General features: G+C 37.4%; 1 protein-coding gene across 1 annotated transcript in view; it reads right to left on the minus strand.

Annotated features, from left to right (window-relative positions):
- Positions 1 to 392: 392 nt before the first annotated feature.
- Positions 393 to 22041, minus strand: part of LOC119423671 (SH3 and cysteine-rich domain-containing protein 2-like) — a 34510-nt gene continuing 12861 nt past the window's right edge. Inside the window, exons 2-11 of the mRNA XM_037691076.1 lie at positions 13494 to 13860; positions 13217 to 13311; positions 4017 to 4101; positions 3814 to 3926; positions 3664 to 3727; positions 2108 to 2163; positions 1911 to 1999; positions 1436 to 1487; positions 713 to 850; positions 393 to 523 (exon numbers count right to left, since the gene is read on the minus strand). Of these exons, the coding sequence (XP_037547004.1) occupies positions 425 to 523; positions 713 to 850; positions 1436 to 1487; positions 1911 to 1999; positions 2108 to 2163; positions 3664 to 3727; positions 3814 to 3926; positions 4017 to 4101; positions 13217 to 13311; positions 13494 to 13860 (1158 nt within the window). The 3' untranslated portion in view covers positions 393 to 424. The remainder of the gene's footprint in view (positions 524 to 712; positions 851 to 1435; positions 1488 to 1910; positions 2000 to 2107; positions 2164 to 3663; positions 3728 to 3813; positions 3927 to 4016; positions 4102 to 13216; positions 13312 to 13493; positions 13861 to 22041) is intronic.

Below are 22041 nucleotides of genomic sequence, written 5' to 3' on the forward strand. Positions count from 1 at the left end.
TGTGATTTATCTCTACACACAATGAAGACAGTTTGGTTTGAACAGTCTTTGAGCTTTGCCTTGACATCATCGCAAAGTGGTTCTCGTCCATGAGCAGCTGATCGGTGGAAATGGCTTCTGAGGTAGCCAGAGTTCCTTCTCGGTTTTAATTGCTACATATCTCTTGTGAGTGTTCTCCAGACCTCACAAAAAGAAGCTGTGCTACAGGGAGAGCACCTCTAAAGAAACTCCTTCAAGTAGTAACTTTTATCTTTTGCAGCCAAAAGCAAAACAGTGCGTCATCTTCCAACTCGAGCTGCTCATTCACAGCCTTTTTTTTTTTTGGAGTAGAGATGGTTGCTCATCAGTGAGGTGCTGGCTGAACTCTCCTGAGTGTTCCTCCGTCACGTAGTTCAACTGTGGGTCAAGGAGAGGCACGCTGCCATCATACTTCCAGAAGACACTTCAGAGGGACCAGGCCTCTCTTCTTGCCGCTGCTCAGCCGAAGGAAGCCGTCAGTCTCCTCGTTTTTCCCCACGCAGATCTGCAGAGGGGGAGTGAAAGGGTGAGGAAAGGGAGTGACTTTCAGTAAATGTGAGAGAGATTTGGGCTGAAATCTGTCACATGATGTCCTCTGCGACAATTTCTGAAATAATTTGCATATAATTAAAAAAAAAATCTGCCTCAGTGTGTATACACGAGATAAAAAAAGGGTGCATTTTATAATGATCACCTGATTCTCTTTCACAGTCATCTGACTTTTTTCTCGGTTGCCGTGGAAACCTGCGGTGACCTTCCACACCCGCTCACCGGGGCGAACCCGCTGCACAAAGTTGGCTGGGAAATATCCCACCTTGTCTCTGATTTTTCCCTGGTAAACACACACACACACATGCACAAATAAATACCAGTCGACACAGATATTTTCAGTCAGTTCTGATCGTCGTGAACAGAATCTTAAAACTAATTCAGCATTTGCAGTAAGAGAAGCAGGTTTGAGTTCCTGTTGCCTGGAACATCCTTTACATTTAACCCCCTTATGTGGTTTGGAGCATTTAAAATTCAACCTGAACGTCTTTAGGGCACAAATATTTAAAGTGTCGTTGCTGTGCCAATATCTCACAGTAGATCTCACTGGTGTGTCCGTTACGTAGGAGTGTCCGTTTCAGCAGGTAACGTTTAAAATATTCATCTTCTTCATTACAAACTGAATCCTCTGTCCTCCTCTTCCTCTTTATGCCAACCTGCTCTACACTTCTTCAAGCAGCAACTCTTCGTTCGGATTCTGCTGTCCGACAGCCAAACAATATACGTTTCTGTAAGGGCCTATTCAAAGGCAATCAAGATATTTATAGTGATTTTATTCATAAAAGCTCTGCCTTAGTAGAAAGACAAAATAAATAAGGCTTTTGAATTATTTAGTGGATAAAATGTGTGCAATGCATTGAGAGGCTACCTTCCACCAGTCTTCATTGGAATCATCTATGACTTGAATTCTGTCAGCAGGCCTGCAGACACAAAGATTATTAAAGGAAAGTCATGATTTGGTTATTTATCAGCTCCAGCTGCATACAGAGACACACTGACGACTGTTTGTGCTACATATGAAAGAGTACGTCAGTACAAGGTCTGAGCTACATGATGCTGCACGATAAGTGTCAGAGAAATCATTTTTGTACTGAACCGCCACATTAGTTGTGGTTGTTGCACCACGCTCAGCAGCTAGTTGTACCTGCTGACATACGAAAACGATTTTTCTGACACGCACTCAGTGCAGCTGTTTGTCCTTCCCATCCTCCCAGCATGATCCCCACCCGCCTTCCAGTTTGAACCCCACCAATGATAATCCTGCTGGGGTGACAGATGGTGTAAGAATGTCCTTTCTCACCTGGCTCCTCTAATTCACACAATAAAAGAGAAGTTTGACTAACTGTAGCTCCAAGTCGTTCTTCTCCTGAGGCAGAAACTTGTAGAGGGCGACATAGGTGTGAATGGAGTGAACCTCTACTCGCTTGGGAGTCTAGGGAAAAAAATTGGGAAAAATTTACTAAACTTGAGAAAAACTAAACTATGAAGGATTGAGAGAGGATGTTTAGTCCTATAACAAGCTGAAATGCTGACTACGCACCTTCAGGCTGACTCTGTCTTCTGAATCGGCCTTCTCGCTTTCAGGAGGGGTGAGCACTGCAGAGACAGACACATAAACACAAATACACAAGATAAGAGCAAAGACATGCAAGAAACGAACAAAGATCACACATGAGAAAGAGAAAGACCACAGAGTGAAGGAGAAAAGAAAAAGATTTTAACAAAGAGCTCAAATCACTGTGTTTAATAGAAGCAAGCCAGAAGTGAAGGTCGTTTACAGTAAAGTGGTGGCAGAGCAAACAAAGACGATCCTTTCTCCAGGGACTAAAGCGCAGAGGGAAAAATACTGCACACACACGTGCATACACGCACACAACTTTAACAGAAGCTACTCGGACTGATAAGGACACAACAAGCATATGTTAATGGATAAAACAGCTAAAACCAGAGAAATGGCATTTTCTGTAAACATGCAAATCTGAAATCCGAACAACAGCTGAAATTCATTAAAGCCAAAACCAATGTTTAAAAGTTAACTACATCAAGATCTAAAAAAGCAAATTAGTAACTAAAAGCTATAAAATTGCAGACCAATAGCTAAAAGCTAAATTTGTTAAACATTAGCTAACATCTAAAATTAGCAGAACAGTAGCTAAAAGCGACAATTTCTCAGAACAATAGCCAAAACCTTGAAAGAACAAAACAGTAGCTAAAATATTAACTAGCAGAACAGGAGCTTAAAGCTTAATTGTAGCTATAAGTTAAAGCTAGCAGATCAGTAGCTAAACAATAAATGGTAAATGGACTGTACTTATATAGCTCCTTTCTATTTTATCAAGATACTCAAAGTTCTTTACAATCTGTGTCCTCATTTATCCATTCAAACAGCACTCTACTAGATCAATACAAAGATTAATCAGTGCTTTAGATCACATTCATACACTGATGGGACACGCATCGGAGACAATGATGGGTTCAGTGTCTTGCCCAAGGACACTTCAGCATGTGACTGCTGGTGGAATCGAACCCCCAACACTTGCATTGGAGGATGACTGCTCAGCCACAGCCGCCCCTGATGAGCAAAACCGTGGCTAAAAGCTAAAACACGCATAATAGTAAATAAACACTGATCAGCAAAACAGTAGTTAAAAGCCAAAGTTAGGGAAATAGTAGCTAAATGCTAACATGAGTAAAATGGTACCTAGAACCAGATCAAGTTTGTAAAATATAAATGAGCAGAACAGTGGCTAAAAGCAAAAACAAGCAGAACAGTGTCTAAACACTAAGATTATCAAAACAGTAGCTAAAAGCTAAAATAAGAAAACATGGTTAAAAGCTAAAATCAGGAAAATAGTAGCTAAAAGCTACTATACCACGTGGGACTATTTGTTTAGCATTGTCACAATGATGTCACACTGGAGCTACCCATGAGTGAGCATAACATTGATTTGCATTTTCATTTACTAAATGTAAATACATCTTCTCGTTAGCTGACAACATTAAAACATTAAAACAAACTGTATCCGTTTTAATATTATTCTGTAAGTCTGTCACAGAAATATATATTTTTTTAATGATAAAAAAAAATGTATTTACTTCCTGGAATCTGTTCCTCTTCTGTGATAGGCTGGTTTTCTAACTTGTCTTGCAGTTTTTCTGCCTTGAATAAAAATGGCAAAGTCAATGAGATTTCTTATGTCAGCTTGAATTAATATGCATGGCTGGGGTTGGCAGTGTATTCTACACCTCATGACAGGGGGATTCGGAGATACTTCCGAAGCTGGAGCGACTCATCTGAGCCAGTGACGTCCCGTAGCGCAGCGCCTCGTACACGGGGTCAACAATGACACTTTCTGTCTCTGCAGACGAACAAAATCATTGAAAATGTGTCATTTTAAAGCTGAAGTAAAGTAGGGGCGTCATGACCCGAGAGTTTCAGATGCACAAACCCTGAGCTGCAGGAACTTCCCTCACTGCACCCAGCGGATCAATGGTCAGCATAGGAGAGCTGAAGTTCTTCTTAAAAGCTCCTGCCTGACATATCGGATGAGACACAGGAAGAAAATGTGAGTTACTTGAGATGGCAAAAAGACAAAAGTAGTTACCGTACGAGTAACACAATACCTCTGTGGCTGTGTTCAGGAACAGTGGGTCTACATGAAACCTGGATGATTAAAAACGTTTCAAGATCCAAGAGAGCAAAAGGCACTGTACGTGCAGAGAGAAGTTCCTATAGTATTTAAATTTAAATTGAATTATCATGCTGCTTTGAACACTTTGGTCTTAAGGATTAAGAATTCGTCAGATTAACTAATTATTATGCTTCAATGAAGTTGTTTAATTAATTTGTTCAGAACCACTTTGCATCAGTTCAGTCTGTTTCATGGGCATGTCTTTCACAATAAAAGCTTAGAAAAAAAAGAGCATTTATTTTAATTTTAACAAAACTGCAAAAGTCACAAATATTTGATAAATCCTTGAAGCAGTGACTTCGTGTCTATATGCTTGTAATTTTACATGTAGGCTGATTTTTAGACATCTCGTCTAATATTTTGGCAATTTTCTCTGAATTAAAATACAGTGGGAGAAATACAAAGCAAGTCAAATAATAATTAAAATTAAAAAAAAGAATAAAAAGACAGTTTATTATAAAATTTTACACCTAATAATGAGAGAATGTACTAGCGAGAGACTGTGCTGTGCTACGACCTTCCCTCAAACTCAATGCCTCCACTGGCATATGTATAATATACTGCCTGGCAAAAAAAAAAATGTCACCAAAAAAATGTCACACTAATATTTCGTTGGACCGTCTTTAGCTTTGATTACATCATGCATTCACTGTGTCACTGTTTCAATAAGCTTCTGCGATGTCACAAGATCCGTTTCCATCCAGTGTTGCATTCATTTTTCACCCAGATCTTGCAGTGATGACTAGGCACTAGGCATGATGGGTGCATCACTTCACCACCCTCTCTTTTTTACCCTGATGCGCCCATCACTCTGGAACAGGGTAAATCTGGACTCAGACCACATGACCTTCTTCCATTGCTCCAGAGTCCAATCTTTATGCTCCCTAGAAAATTGAAGCATTTTTTTCCAGTTAGCCTCACTGATTAGTGGTTTTCTTAAGGTTATACAGCTGTTCAGTCCCAATCCCTTGAGTTCCCTTCACATTTTGTGTGGAAATGCTCTTACTTTCATTATTAAACATAGCCCTGAGTGCTACTGTTGCTTTTCTTCTAATTAATTTCAACAAACATTTAAGTGATCACCGATCACGATCATTCAGGATTTTTTCTGCCACATTTCTTCCTTGAAGACGATGGGTCCCCACTATCCTTCCAGTTTTTAATAATGTGCTGGACAGTTCTTAACCCAATTTTAGTAGTTTCTACAATCTCCTTAGATGTTTTCTTTGCTTGATGCCAGTGATTTGACCCTTCTCAAACAGACTGACATCTTTTCCACGACCACGCCATGTGTCTTTCAACATGGTTGTTTAAGAAAAGAGAAGCAACTCATTGCACCAGTTGGGCTTAAATAACTTGTTGCCAGCTGAAAGATAATCGCCCATGCAGGAATTATCCATTGGAGGCTCGTACTTATTTGCTTAGTTAAATCCAGGTGGCAACTTTTTTTTTTTGGGGGGGGGGGGGGGGGGGGGGGCAGGCAGTGTATGTCTTATGTCTATTTATGTTGCTTTTTGTGCCGAGGTTGTTTCTGATCTCCCATTTCCTCATGTTGTCACTTATCTAAAAAGGTGGCACCGCTCAAGTGGCTGCAGCCTAGTATCCCCATGTATGTCTTTCTTTTGTTAATGCACTTTACTACCAGTTCCTGTTTTAAATGTACTATACAAATAAATTTGACTTGACTTGACTTAACTAATAAGACTGGACCTATAGAAAACCTACAATATTTCCAGCTAAATCACCCAAAAAAAATATCAGGTCAGTAAACATAGACGTTATTACACTATTAATGTACTGGATCATATTTGTTATAGACCCACACCTGCTCCAATTTCTTTCTTCCTGGCAACAAAAGATGATAATAGCTGTTGACAATTTTCCTTCAGAGCTCTTTGGTTTAAGGGCCATAGGAGGAAGAAAAACACTTGAGATGAGTGAGAAAGCTCCTGTGTTATTTTAACCTTTTGAAGCCAAACATTAACCTGGCAACAACAAGTCCACCTCTAATCACCTGATATATCCAAGCCAACAGTTTAAGAGCCTAAATAAATCCCTATGAAGTCCACCATGGCATAAAAAAGTTATATGACCCAATTTAATCTATTACTGAATTAATGCACTTATTCTGTGTTGCAGTTTTTCCACTGGTTTTAACGATTTACCAGGGAAAATGTTTCTAAATACAGACTTACGGTTAATAAAGCAGAATTGACTTGTTTTTATGTTTGTCTTCAAAAACACTTATCCACATTGAGCCACGATGAAGATCAACCAGTGCAGAAATGGTTCAGTATGGCTTTGATATCTTTTTTTAGCAAGACAAAAATGTTGAGCTACAGTGCACGATTTAGAGACAAAAGAGCTGTTTTTAAGGCTGTCATGAATGTGCTATATTCTGCAAATAAAGTTTCCAATAATAGTAACTCAGCTTTATTTATCCAGTGTCGTCTCCTCTTGTCAGTTAAGACATAAAAGATGTTATATAAATAAAGATAAGTGGCACATGCTGAAAAACAAAATGTTGCTTTTTAAAATACTGAAACACACTTTAATGAGAAACCAAGTCTGTTGGACCTTTATATTTCCAGTCTTGAGGACATGAAATTTATTCTCTGCAGTTCGAGATGCTCATTTTCAAACTGAGTCAGTCTCAAAATAAAAACATTACAAGTAAATGGACTGTACTTATATAACACATTTCTATGAAGTTACTCAAAGTGCTTTACACTACAATCTGTTCCCCCATTTTCCCATTCATACAACACTTAACTACACAAAGAATAATCAGAGCTTTATCACATTCATACACCAATGGGACACACATCGGAGGCAATGAGGGTTCAGTGTCTTACCCAAGGACACTTCGGCTTGTGACTGCTGGTGGAATCGAACCCCCAACTCTTGCATTTGAGAACAACTGCTCTAACCACTTGGCCACAGCTGCCCCATAAAGGAAAAATAAAAAAGTTCTGGATTGTCAAGGACATGCTGTTTTGTTCAGAATGGCCTCAATTGCATCTTTTGGGTCCCATTTTCTGCCCATGCAAATGTTATAAATGAGGCTCTTGATACTTGTTTTTCTGAATAATGCATTCATCGTCCTTGTTTTAATGTTTTTGTCACAAAGTGCTGCACTGGAATCACCATTTCCAAACCCATTTAAAAATTAATTGAACAAACTCAGTCCTGAGGTGAAACAGATCATTCCTCACAGGTTTTCTTCAAACATCATGTATGAACATATTAAGCAGGCTGACTGGAGTTCTAAAACTATATTACAACAAAAGCTCACACAGAGCAAGGATGAATGTGTATGTGTGTGTGAACCTTTGCAGCACTGGTAATTACTTTGTGCACTGCTCAGCAGGCCCTGTTCTCATAAAATAATACATCTTTAGGTTAAATTAGCATTGATTACAAATAGTTGTCAGGAGTCCAAAGTCATTTAAACCTTGATTCTGGAGATTTTTTTTTTTGTAATTGGTTATATACAGTATATACTTAGTTTATATTAGTGCACTCAGAAAATTGGTGCAGAAACAAGCCAAGGGAAGGGAGGCCATTAATATTTTTAATGCTTTTAGTTATATCCAGTTTAAAAAGATTTGCCGTCTTAAGTTTTGATAATTCTTTTGCGTTTTCTTATTTTCTTGACTGGTGGTGGAAAAAAGTGCAAATGCTCGGGCACTAAATAAAATATATTAATTACAGCATAAAAACATGCAAAATGATGCTATATTAACCCATACAAGGTCTTGTGATTTTTTAACTTAAACATTAAAAGCATATTAACAAATGGGACATTTGTATGTCATTTCCCTGTAATATGAACCAGTTTCTTCAATTGTGAACACATGGTGTTGCATTTGAATACCTTGTTATGCAAGGAAAGTTATTGCCAACTCCAAGACTACGAAGTGCTTGAATCCTGTGGCTGTAAAACAAGCCCAAATCATCAATCCTCCACCACCATGCTTAACAGTTTGTGTGAAGTCTTTGTTCTAACGTATTGTGTTTGATTTTTTTTATTAAAAAAAATAGTGCTGTGCATTATGCACACGGACCTCAACTTTGATCTTTTTTGTCTAAAGTACATTTGAAGAAACCTCATGGTTTATTCAACGTAGCTTTGAATATAAAAGCTATGCTTCCGTGTTTATTAATGAAAAAAAAAAGGTGTTTCTCTGGGTTATACTTTTAGAGAAGCCATACATTTTAAAAGTAATGCCATGAACTTCATTATTTTAAACATCTTGACTTGATTTAGCCATTTTTTATGACAATGTCTGATTTTATAATGAAAAGTCTGCAATTGTCTTAAATGTTTTCTCCTGTAAATATTCTAGAATGATAAGACTCCACAGTTTGGAAACTAAATTCTTCTTAGCACAAGCAGCACAAACTGTTTTGTTAAGATTGTTGCTCAGTGTGTTAACACAAAACGGAACGCTTCAAAGCTGCACACTGCCTAAACCTTTGCTGTCTCACCTGCTGATGATCAGGTAATCAATGCATTTAATTGGCATCTACTTTACTTTTATGGACCGTTTATACAAACGTCTTCATTTTTACTTTGCTTTTGATACATTAAAACTTACAATGAAAATGCTCTTGTGTTGTTAATAATAATAAATTATTTTAACTAATTTTAGGATCAAAGGGCAATATATATATATATATATATATATATATATATATATATATATATATATATAGGCTTAAAAATAGATTTTAGTTATAGATAATGGGTATTACAAATGGTGGTTATGAGGTTTCTTTAAGAAATTAATGTTTGAGCTCTTTGATCAAACAAAAAACATATTTTATATAACATTTAACTTAATCTGTGTATTCTGTGTTTTTACGTTTGACTTTTGGTACTTTTAATTAATCTTCAGTACTATCATTAATTTATTTTATTTTTTCCATTAAATTACTTCCATTGATATTTTATGTTAAGCACTTTGGTAACAGCTGCCGTTTTAAATGTGCTTTATAAATAAAGTTGACTTGACTTAATCTTTGCAAAATACACTAATCTTTATATTTATTTCATAAGAACAGCAGGATAAATTAATAAAGATGTGAACAAGGTCTTTACAATAAACATATTGTTGCAACAATTAGGACAACACTGCTGCACAGGTGGTTTCAATCACTTAAAAGACTTGAGTTGAATTTTGCAAGTTTTAATGTTTTAAAACGATATGTAAGCACAGATAAGTATTCCATTCTTCATTAGATTTGTTATCAGCAGTGTAACAAACTTCCTGGTGACATTTAAAAACGTAGAGGTAGAGCACTTTTTAAAACTGCCTAAAATTATTGAAAAAACGTAAAAGGAAGATGGTTTCAAAAGTTATAGATGAACCTAAAACTACAGAGTCCAAGCATTTTAGTCACCTTCTATTGTTTTGTATTGATGATTACATATAATAAACAGTGTTTGAACTCATAAATTTAAGATTAGTTACTCTAAGTAAGCGGGTTCCTCCAGGACTCTGCTTCTGATGTGCAGCCTTCGATAGCTTCCTGCAGCAAAAAGCCTCTGTCTCGCCTCAAGTTGTCCCGAGTGCAGTTGGCATTTCTATTCTAAAGATCAACCATTCCAAACATTTCAACAATCTGTTTCTGTATTTCACACAGAACCTGACAAATTACTTCAATTACAATCAAAATAAAATTTCAAATGAATCTATTTCTGCTTTAGCCGAGATGTGCTGGTTAAATTCCTTGCAGTTTCAGTAAAATGCCTAATCCATGGCTTGATGAGAGCGCAGTGATGGAAAAGGACACTGCCGATGACTTGGCTAGAGCCTGACGAGTCACATCCTTGAGGGATTGTGTTCGCCTCAAACACAGTGAATTTCACACTGAATTAGGCAGACCAGCTGGTACAGACAGATATTGATTTTCTTACTGAATTTCGAGGGGAGGAAGGAAATGTAGCACCCAGACAAGAAAGAGGACGAGACAAGGGCATCGCGTGAGAGGAGATGGAGAAAGGGCAACGAAAAAAAGATGAAATAAATGAACATTATCAACCTTAGCATTTTCCTTCTGTTATAACATTTACGATAAGGAGATCATTTTAGACTTCCAGTTTTAATGATATAGCATTCCAGTTTTACTCCTCCTTTTTGTGTTTTCTGGTTTAACAAGGGTTTCATCATTTTTCAGCATGCCAGAGGTTTCCAGAATAGACACATTATCAGGACTCAATGCTCTGCCAAATAACTCAAAGACACTCACAGCCTGCAGATACCATACCATTCTGCTGACACTGCACATTCTGAATTAGATTCATTCCTCAGAGGAACATTCACACTCCCAGTACAGCTTAGAAACAATTACCGTACACTGTAATGAATTATGTGGCCTTTTTATGTTAAGCCAAACGGCTGAGAAATACCAGCAACATCTGGAGCACACTGAATATTATTAATGAGTACAAAAACAACCTGACCAGTTCAATGCTTTATACTCATAAGCTACTGTATCTATAATAAAGCAACATTGTTCATTTTCACAGCAAAAAATAAAATGTAAATTTGACCACTTTTACACAGGCTAAGCCTAGTAAGCTAAGGAATAGGGCATATAAAAAAACTGAATGCAACAGAATAAAGTTAAAATCTAATAATCAAATTCAGTTACTTTTCAAAACTTGAGACAGTGTCTCACTTGATGAAGTCTTGGGCCTGTATCTCACAGGGCTGCGACTTTTGGTGACAAACTGGACACAAGAAGATGTTTCCAAAATGTCCTGAAGTGTGTGAGTCAGAGTCTCACTCTCGTGTTGGTGGAACTTTGAAAAGTGTTTGAAAAATATGCAAGACAATATTTCTAAAAGTAGTCAAGAGTCGTGTGTGTGTGTTTGAGTATCTTGTTTGGAACTCTCCCCAAATTACCATAATTTCCAGACTATAAGCCGCTACTCCCCCACACACACACTTTGAACCCCACAACTTATACAACGCTGCAGCTAATTTAAGGATTTATTTTTTATTTTTTTGGACAGGCTAACGAGTTTCATGCCACCAAAACATTTAGCCTCGTCACACTCAGGCGCTCGCATAGCTGCCCAATACATGTCTCTCTTGGGGGGTGGGTCCTTGTGACTTAAGACTACCTGTATAAATAAATGTTCCCATTGTGCCACGGGACACAACCAAGAACTAGAAATAACTGTGCATCGTAAATCAAATGAAATTGCGAATTTGCCTCGAGATGAAAGTAGCGTTCAGAACGACAACGAAAGAGACTGAGGATGTGTGTGATGATGTAATTATGAGGCTGTTCACTTCTGACACTGAAGACGACTTTAGTCATTTTAGTGCACAGGAGGAAGATGAAGATAGTGTTCAATGATTTTTCCTGGTAGGCTACTGTATTTTAATTTATTTTTTAACCAGCCGTGTTACAGGCACTGTTCAGTAAAAAAAAAAACATTTACTGTACGCATTTGTGTATACAAAGTATTTAATTAAAAGTTTTTAAAAAATCTTTCTGTGTAAATATATCACGTTACAATGTGGACACACGTGGTTTATAAACAAGAGTGGCCTATATATGCACAATGATTTTTTATTTTTAAATTTAGTGAGCGCGGCTTATATTCAGGTGCACTCAATAGTCTGGAAATTATGGTCGTTTTTGTAAGTAAGAAAGTAAAAGAAATGTGAGACAACCCTAAGAAAAGTTGGTGACCTATACAGCTAAATTGTGGTGACTGGAGGAAAAAAAAAAAAAAAGAGAGAATCAGAGATTTCTGGGCATCTTATGAGCACAACAAAATAAAATAAAAAGAGAATGGATAGCAAACACATTGAGACACAAGACACTTTGGGAGTAAACTGAAACAAAATAATTTGCACAATATTTACAAGCTCCTCCCAGTAAATCTGGGTCTAAATATCATGTGTCATATAGGAATGAGTGATATATACCGTACACGGTAGAAACAATAGACATTTAGCCTATGATAGAAATCTGTCTTCTACAGGCTAACCGCAGTAATGCTGTGTCTGATGTAAAATCAGTTGTCAGATTTAATCGTTACTTTATTGAATTGAAAACTGTGCGCAACAGGTACAAGCTAACTATGGCCGGCTTGCCGTAGTATCGCCATATTCGGATGCACGTGCAAAACGCTGTGTTCCGTCAAAAGTTTTTTTTTTTTACCCCCCCGTCTAAAGTTAAAGTAAGTGTTGGTCAACTTTAGAGAAACCTGCTCTCTGATCTGTGAAAAGAACGCTGTGGTGTGTGATTTTACTGCGAGACCCTCTGGTCAAAGCCACAGAGGAAACTGGTCGCCATTTTGTGTCAGCTCTTTTTAAAGTGGAAGGAGAGGCCCACTAGAGGGTTGGAGGGTGAAGTGTTTTCAGTGTAAAATGCTGCTCTGTTGTTCATTTCTTAAGTGAGAATACTGGAAACTGTTGAGTTAACATATTATTTAGTTAGTTAGTAGTAAAATTCTCTTAATTGAAATTATTTTGTGGTATAACACTTTTCAAAATAAACTATGGAAAAAGGACACCCTATACTTTTTTCATTCCTATTGCAAGTTTTATACCAAAAACATATCCTGATATATATCATTATCACCACCCTTCACAATACATATCATGATATGAATTTATGCCATATGGCACATTCCTATGTGTCAAGCACTAATTCAGATAAATTATTTTATGAATTGCATCTTATCTTTAATGACATTCAGTTTTTCACACTAAAGAATTAAGAAAAGAGAATAAAACAGTAATTTAAATGCATTAAAGCCAAACTGTTGATAATTGAAAAAATGCTTCATGTTCAATCATTGAACTTTCAATGATTTTGAGTGTCTTCAAAATTGAATATCGTATTTGTGCCAAATTCTTTCAGTAAAACTTTGCGCTGATACTTATTTCACATGGGTCGTGTGACTGAAACTGGAGTCAGTCTCCTACCTTCCCATTACAGGCCTGCTGGGAGAGCTCAGAAGAGCACCAGAGGTGGGCTGCCAGTTTGCAGGATTTACAACGTAGACCCTGTTTGGAGTTCCCTACATGGACACAAAAAACAGACAAGATATTTAGGCCAAAAGAAACGGGTTAGAGGTTGGTTTGATACAAAGTAATGACAAAGACAGCAGAAATAAATATTGCTGACTGCTTTTTATGAACCAGTTAATAAAAATATTTATTTCTTCCAATGGGGGAAGGGTGTGGTTAATGTCTGGCCTACCTTGGATCATGAGTTTGCATCGATGGCAGCTCGCAGACCTACGGAAGACATGTTCCTGAAAACAGTGGGTCTTGACTGGCTGGGTCTGACACTTTGGTTGGGTTTTAAAGGTCCTGGACAGTGAAGGACTGATGGATGGGGAGTGTGACAAAAACGAAGGGTTGGAAGTTACAGATGGAGATATGGAGGGAGAGCCCTCATAGCTCAAGGGGCATTCAGAGAAGGGAGGAGGAGAAGGTAGAGGTGGCGGTGCAGTGATAAGGGCTGAGGCTGGTGGAGTTTCACCATTGCTGCGCTGGAAAAAGTTGTCCACACTCTTGCTGCGTATGACTGATTTGAGGGACAAGGAGCGTTTCAGCCTCTGCAACTAAAAACAGAAGTGAAACTGTTTAGGCTACACTGTATGGGAAAAAAAATTAGAATCACAAACTTCCTGAAGGGTTGCTTTGGAGCGCACAATAATCAGCTGGGCGAACTGCACCCTCAACATAAAAGAGCCATGACTTAATCAGAGAATCCAAAACCATTCAACATAAATGGTGTAAAAATTGAATAATCTATACTGATACAAAAAGTCAAAGGATAAAAAAATAATAATAAAAAAACCACATAGCTTCCTTTCTGAGAACCATTGCTGGATCAGATAATCCTCTCAATCTTTATTGCTTGCCCCCTGTAAGGGCACAGGCAGATGACAGTGTTTTATCGTGGATGTTTGTGCAATTGTCTGCTGCCAGAAAAGCTCACGAACCATTGGACAAATTAACAAAACTTGCAGTATCTACTGCGGATTAGCTTTTAAAGACAACACCATTCAAGATGGCTGCCACAACCAACTGACCTTAAAGTTGGGTGTGGTAATAGCTTAGACTGATCGATACATTCTGTGTAACAGATTATGGACGATCCATATATCCATTCTGCTTTTCCGGATCTCAATCTCCAGCAGTTACTGTGCGAGAGGCGGTTTACACAATCCGTCACAGGACCACACAGAGACAAATGACCATCCGTGCTCTCATTTACACCTAGAGACAACTTAGTTACAAATTAACCTAACCTGCACATTTTTGGTCTGTGGAAGGAATTGTAAACCCAGAAAAAAAAAATGCACAGGGAGAACAGCAGTTTGGTTGGCCTTGTCGCTGTTTCAAGTGCTTTATAAATAAAGTGGTATGGTATGGTTACATGCAAACTCCACCAGAAAGACCTGAGAGCAACCCTAGAAACCTCTTGCTGAGAAGAAACCGCTCTGTCACCTTGGAAATGATCATTAGAAAAGACATCTACAAATGATTAATGTTTAAGTCAATCCAAATCAAGATGACTGCTACAATCATCTGACCTGGGAAAACTAAAAAAATGGATATGATCCAGTCAATTTAACACATATTGAGCTTAAACTTGATGCAGTAGCAAAGTAGAAGTCATTTACAACACATACGATGAGGGACATCATGTGATATTTAATAGAATTGTGCATAATCTTATTTTTAGTTTGCCGAAACAGAAAGTTTCAGCATTTCTCTAGATAAAATGATTTAATTCTAAAAGTCTGGAATGAATGGCAGCAGTAATGTATATTCTTTCAAGGAATGCTAGACCTTTGTTTTTTATTCGTTTATTTATTTCTTCTTTCGGCTGTTCCCTTCTTCAGGGGTCACCACAGCAAACTTACTCGCATGAAGACTTGGCAATTGTTTTACGCAGGACTCCCTTCCTGACACAACCACAAACACTGAGCTACCATAGCCCTCTGTGTGGAGCAAAGAGCTGCCATCTAGGGCAACTGGGGGAGCAGATGGTGGGGGTTAAGGGCCTTGCTCAAGGGCCCAGAGTCAGGCAAATTAGGGTGGAGGCAGGTATGGGTGTTTCACCTTTCCAATCCACATTTTGATGTTTTCAGTCCAGGGAGTTGAACCAGCAACCTTCTGATCACAGGCCCACCTTTTCTAACCTCTGCTTGATGCTAGATCTTTGTATCAGTTGTAAATATGTCAATGCAAGTAATGTTTCCAAATGAAATTTTGTTTTATATTTGCCATTTTGGTGATTAGAGCATAAATCCTTAGTATCGAGTAAAATTTGGTATCATTTTTTAAACCTAAACAATACATATTTTATTTTATTAAAGCAGTATGGATATAGTTTTTTTTTATTTTTTTATAGTAGGAACACTAGAAGTGCATTTTGCCAGGACAGATAAGTGTCGAGCGTGAGACAGTGTGCTGCGTTTAAAAATGTGGGTGTTAAAGAGCCTCTTAGCTGTGTCCTTTGACTGTCCTCACCCTCTCTGGACAACTTCTAATCTTCTGTCTTTAGCTCTCTGCTCGTTTTCCTTAGACTGCAAATTTGCAGCCCCTTGCGAGTCCACACAAGTCAATACCCCTTAAAATTCATGTTGAATTAGTGTTATTGAGCGTTCTGCACCTTTGCACTGGATGCAGTTGGTGATGAACAGCAGTCACTCTGCTCATCTTCTCATCCATTCCCCACATGCTCTTTACCATTGACTCTTGGCCATAATAAAGAGGAGCTGATAACAATTACTGGAGCTTAATGGTCCAATATTTGAAAAAAAAAAAAAAAAAAAAAAGAAAAAAAAAAACTGCAGTGGACTCATACATCTAGGAACTAGCCTGGGGATGGAAAACAAGGATGAAATAGGTTCCTGACACTGGAGCAGCTCTTAATATTATACAAAATTCATTAGTGGTCAGTGTTTTGACTTGAGGACACAACTTTGATAAAACTGAGTCTTATTACAAAGCTTTAAAGACTTTAATGACTTCAGGATTCAAGTTTTGAAAATTTTATGAATAGGTGACACATTTTTTGAGGCATAAAAGACCAGCAACTTAAATAAAACTAAGTAGCCTCTGCTTTGGCTTATATTAATCTGGTGACTTCATCACTATGATGTTAATTGCATTTCTGAGCTTTAAAATCCACCACATTTCCCCATCTGCTTTCACTTCACAGAGAACAATCAATAGCATTGACTGATTGTTTCTGTTCCTTAAGCAACAGATTCAAAGATGCCAATTAAGTTGAGCGATAAAAACAGTCCTCTCTCTTGACCCATTAGTGAGTTCTTCTCATAAATGTTTTCATCGGGGAGCTGAGTTCATGCTTCCCTTAATGGCCTTTTCTTGGCTCAACTGAAGGCCCAATCAGTAATGGATGTTTCTCTCTATTGGGTTTTTAACTTGCCTGACTTTGTTAATCTTCTCTGTAGTGACAGCATGTCTTTGCTTCTGTTCAAAGAGGAAAGGAACAACTTCTTCAAGCACAAACTAGATAAAACTGGTCTGAAAATCAATGGCTAAATATATCTCTCCCCTGAGCTTTTAAAAAGATTAAAGAAACAGAAACTGGGATGTAAAGTTAATTTAACTTAAAGAGAATATTTGAAACAGATTTTTTTTAAACAGCCCTAAATCTAAAGTCTGAAATTCAATATATTCTGAATTTTTGCCAAACTGCTAAACCGGCACAGCATAGATGAAAGCAGTGAATAAAAAATGCACACGTGAGGAAGGTCCAACCTTAATTTTAAGATAATGTTCCCCATTTTCCAAAATCACAACATACTCTCTTTTTAAACCTGCACAACAAGCACTCAGCTGTTAAGTTCAGACAGTTTATTATTACATTACTGTAAATTTCAGCTTTATTTGTAATAGATGTGTGGTTAATGTCTGTGTGAGAAAATAGTGAGACACTTAAGTTCAGGTCATCTTGCAGTGTTCAATCTCTTTCCACTCTGCAGTCAACACAAAAAACAAAAAGAAATAAGCTTGACAAAAACTGGTAACGTTTTGTCAAACTTTACATTTTAACCCATATTCCTATTCAATAGGCCAGATGTTTTTAAAGCTTTACATTTTTTATTTTTTAGCAAGAATCATGTTAAAAAAATAAATCTAAACAGTTCACAAAACTATAAGCTTCTGACTTGAGGAGGAAGCATCAATCATTCTGTAACAACAATTTGACCAAACGCCAGTATTTTTACTAACTCAAGGACTTTACTTGCATCCTCCTCAAATACTCTGAGGACAAACTCTGGCATCCTAATTTTACACTCTTAAGTACAGTACAGTAAACCCATGTTTGTTAAAATAAAAAATTACATTGAAAAAGGTCATGAATTGATGGGTGCACCCAAAGGCATGAAACAGGAAACAACAGACCTTAATAATTTGCTTCCTCTGAAAAAGGAGCCAAGTCAAAGTTTGAGGTAAAGTTATTCCTCAATGGATACAAAACTTGGTGACTTATGGGCTGCATGCCAAGTAACTGGGAAGCCAGGTCAGGTATAGCAGGTAAATAGCCAGGACATGTCAATATCAGAATTTGTTTTTGTAAAAACAAATCTTTTGAATGCTGCTTAATCTTCTAATTTAAATGTGATATAAGTAAATAAACTAATTAATTAATTAAAACAGCAGCGTAAATGAACACTATAACCTTTCCTATTTTTGCATTTTGGTGCAATAGTTGATGTTGGTATTAAAAACTTTCTAGTTTTTGGTATTCTGGTCCGACCTCGCAGCAATGTCAAACCTTGTTTTGCTCTTTAAGCAAAATTGGATCATATCCCTACAGCTAGGTACTAAAATGATATAAAAGTGTTTCTAAAGAGGGGGAGATAACTACAGCAGCATACTGATCAGATATGTGAATTGTGTTTGAATATCCCTGTGCTTTATTTGATACATTTAAGACCCCCAAAAAAGCAATATATCCAACTTAATAATCACATTAAGGTCTCATATTAGTTCGACCTCAATTGTTCTGTCCTCTACCAAAGTTTACAATACGGCTGAAATTATATCTGCAAGTTTATGAGTCAGCACAGCATATACTTACATTTAAAGTTGACAATCACACTAATAGGAAACAAAAACAATAACTGAACGTCAGAATACTTTGTCAGATGATTGACTCAAATGCAGGCTTTGAGGCAAGAGTGCAGGTAACTAGAAATTAAAAAAACTGAAAACCTACAGTAAATGTTGCTACAGCACAAAATAAAACAGAAACAGACAAGAAGCTGTTACTAAACTTGTCAGAAAGTCGATCTAAAAGACACAAGGCTTTGAAAAGCAACAAAAAAAAATGAAGTATTTATACAGCGGATGTATTATGAGTGACACGGGTGGTGTAATTAGCAACCTAGGACCAGATGTGAGGGGAAGAGCAGAAAGCAAAACTGAAACGGAATAATAAAGGAGCAGAATAATGTAACAAAATAAGAAGAATAAACAGAACACGACATGAGAAATCTAGAACCGCAGACAAAATCAAGACCTGAACACAAAAACTGCAGACTATAATGGCACATGATCTTCAAAAATATAGACATCAGATAAAGTTATTATTTTCTAGCTTGTATAGTTTAGAACTAATGTGTTGTTAAACTATTTAGCTAGGGGAACTGTCATGACAAATAAAGTAACTTTATTAAACAGTAAGATATCATGTAAGGAACAAGTAGACTGAAGAATGTTAATATGGGAACAACTAGGTGTTACAAGAGTTTAACCAAAAACACAGTTTGCATTCACTGCTCTCCAACCACTAATTTTTATTTTAGGGATTAACAAGTGGCTTTTACAAATGTTGGTATGTTTACTTAAAGAAAAACTGGATTTTATCTTAGGTTTATTATCACTGTGCAAGCATTAATGATGCACTAGATTATACCAGCTGCAGGGCATCACTCTGCACAAACACCACTATCTTTATTGCCTCTAAGATTTTATACTCTCATTATTTGTGTGCAGCATTGTGAAAAGAGTGTGTTGGTGTAGCTGCTTGTTTATTAGTTGTAGCATCCCATTTTATTCTGTAACTTTAAAACAGAGCAGAAAGCAAAACCTGAATTCTAAAAAATGTCTACATTTCTTAATGGAGTGCTCATGTTTCTCTGTAAATCTATGGATTAAAAAGCTGGAGGCCCACTACACTGAACTAGTGACAGCAATTAGCTCATCATAGAACGAGTAGTGTGTACTTAAACAGCCTGTAGAGGAAGATGATGAGAAAAAAAAGTAAACATCTGGATAGCCATTCAAAATGAAGAAAATATGTAGAGCACAGAACATTGGCTGGAAAAGTGTGCAGTCTAAGAGAAGAACTGAAAATAGCACAACACCATTATCAACCTTGTTTATAGATGTTTGGTGAAGACTTCTATTAATATATCCTCGTGGGAAATGCTATGCTGAATTAATTATTAAGAAGAGCGGTGTGGCTGTTCACAACCTATTTATTCTAAATAACCAAAAGCCTTGCCGCTGTGACTGAAAAGAGTCTTAAATACTCATGTTTTAGAGTCTTTTACTAATTTATCAGTAATTCTATTAGGCAGTTTTTGAGAAGCAACATATTAATGGAAGGAGAAACAAACAAAAACAGCTTATGAAACAGTAACATTATTGACTTCATCAATAAACAAGCAACAATTTTCTAGACATCCGAACACAAAATCCTAACAAGAATACAAGACCAGATCACAAAAAAAAAAAAAAAAAAAAAAAAAAATCACAAATGAAGTTAGTTACTGTACAATATATATATTTTATGTTTTTCCATTAGACTGTACAGTAGACCCTCGCTACTTCGCAATTCATTTATCGTGGATTTGCTTTATCGCGGTTTTTCAAAATAAGATTGGACAGAACACATAATAGGCTGATTGATGGATGAGGTGCAAGATCGGCATGGGATTTTTATTTAAAATAAATTATTTTAAATTATTTTGCACCTGCTGTACCTGTGTGCAGCCCACACTGCAGGAGAAGCTTCCTCCTGCATCGTGTCATATCTCCGCTCTGCAATAGAGAAGAGGGCGTGGCCAAGAGCTCTGGCAGGTGGCAGAGACATGTTGTGCTCTTTTAGATCGTTTAGAGTTTACAAACATTGTTTAGAATATTGCAAGAGTGTGGGAAGGGTTTAAAATGCCTTTATGTATACAGACCCTTTCCAAAAAATTTGAATATCATGGAAAAGTTGTTTAACTTCCATAATTCCATTCAAAAAGATAATCTTTAATAGATGATAGATTCAGGGTCCACAATTCAAACGATTTCAAGTATTTATTTGTTTATTTTTACATAATTTAGGCTTCCAGCTCATGAAACCCACAAAAACAGGATTTCAAAAAATTAGAATACTGTGGAGACACCAGCCCACACTACTTCTCAGTTTTTGCAGAAAGAAAGAAAGACATTATGATCACAACAAATCAATCAAAATATGGTACTTTCACAATAATATGTCACTCTTCAATACTTGGTTGGGAATCCCTTTGCCTTAATCACTGCCTCGATGCGACGTGGCATTGAGGCAATCAGCCTGTGGCATTGACTGGGAGTTATGGAAGCCCAGATTTCCTTGATGCTTGCTGTCAGCTCTTCTTTGTTGTTGGGTCTGGTGTCCCTCATGTTCCTCTTGAGAATACCCCATAGATTCTCAATGGGGTTTAGGTCTGGCGAGTTGGCTGGTCAGTCAAGCACTGTGATGGAATGGGTATCAGAGCAGGTTTTGGTGCTTCTGGTGCCATGGGCAGGGGCCAGTTCCTGCTGGAAGATGAAATCTGCATCTCCATACAGATCCTCAGCAGAAAGAATCATGAAGTCCTCTAAAACATTCTGGTAGACCTTTGCAGTGACCTTGGATTTAAGAAAGAGTTTACCAACACCTTCACTGGACATTGCACCCCAAATCATGACTGACTGTGGATATTTCACACTGGACCTCAAGCAGTATGGGCTCTGTACCTCACCCTTCTTCCTCCAAACACTTGGACCTTGATTTCCGAATGAAAGACACACTTTACTTTCATCGGAAAAGAGGACCAAGGTACCCAATAGTTGTAGCCTATCTCCCGGATACATCTGAATGTGGTGGTTCTTGAAGCTGTGACTCCGCCTCGTTCCACTCTTTCTGGATCTCTGTCAGATTCTGGAATCTTCTCTGATAATCCGCTGAAGCCCAGTTCATCTCTTTTTGCTGGTGCATCTTCTCCTGCCACATTTTGCCCTTCCACTAGACTTTCCATTGATGTGCTTGGACACAGCACTCTGTGAACAGTCAGCCTCCTTAGCTATGAACTTTTGTGGTTTACCCATCCTATGGAGGGTATCAGTGATGGTCTTCTGGCCAGTTATGTCTGCAGTCTTCCCCATATTGAACCAAACTGAGCCAATTGAACCAAACTGAAGTAATTTAATAATACCTGGGGAAACCTGTGCAGGTGCTTTGAGTTCAGTAGATGATTAGTGTCACACTCGGTTTAAAACATGCATGCCCTGCAAAATTTGGGCTGATTTCTCCACAGTATTCCAAGTTTTTGAAATCCTGTTTTCGTGGGTTTCATGAGCTGGAAGTCCAAATTATGTAAAAATAAACAAATAAATACTTGAAATCATTTGAATTGTGGGCCCTGAATCTATCATCTATTAAAGATTAACTTTTTGAATGGAATTATGGAAGTTAAACAACTTTTCCATGATATTTTAATTTTTTGGAAAGGGTC

Source organism: Nematolebias whitei, chromosome 17, assembly GCF_014905685.2.
Source record: "Nematolebias whitei isolate Nwh7 chromosome 17, NemWhi1, whole genome shotgun sequence".
Lineage (NCBI taxonomy): Eukaryota > Metazoa > Chordata > Actinopteri > Cyprinodontiformes > Rivulidae > Nematolebias > Nematolebias whitei.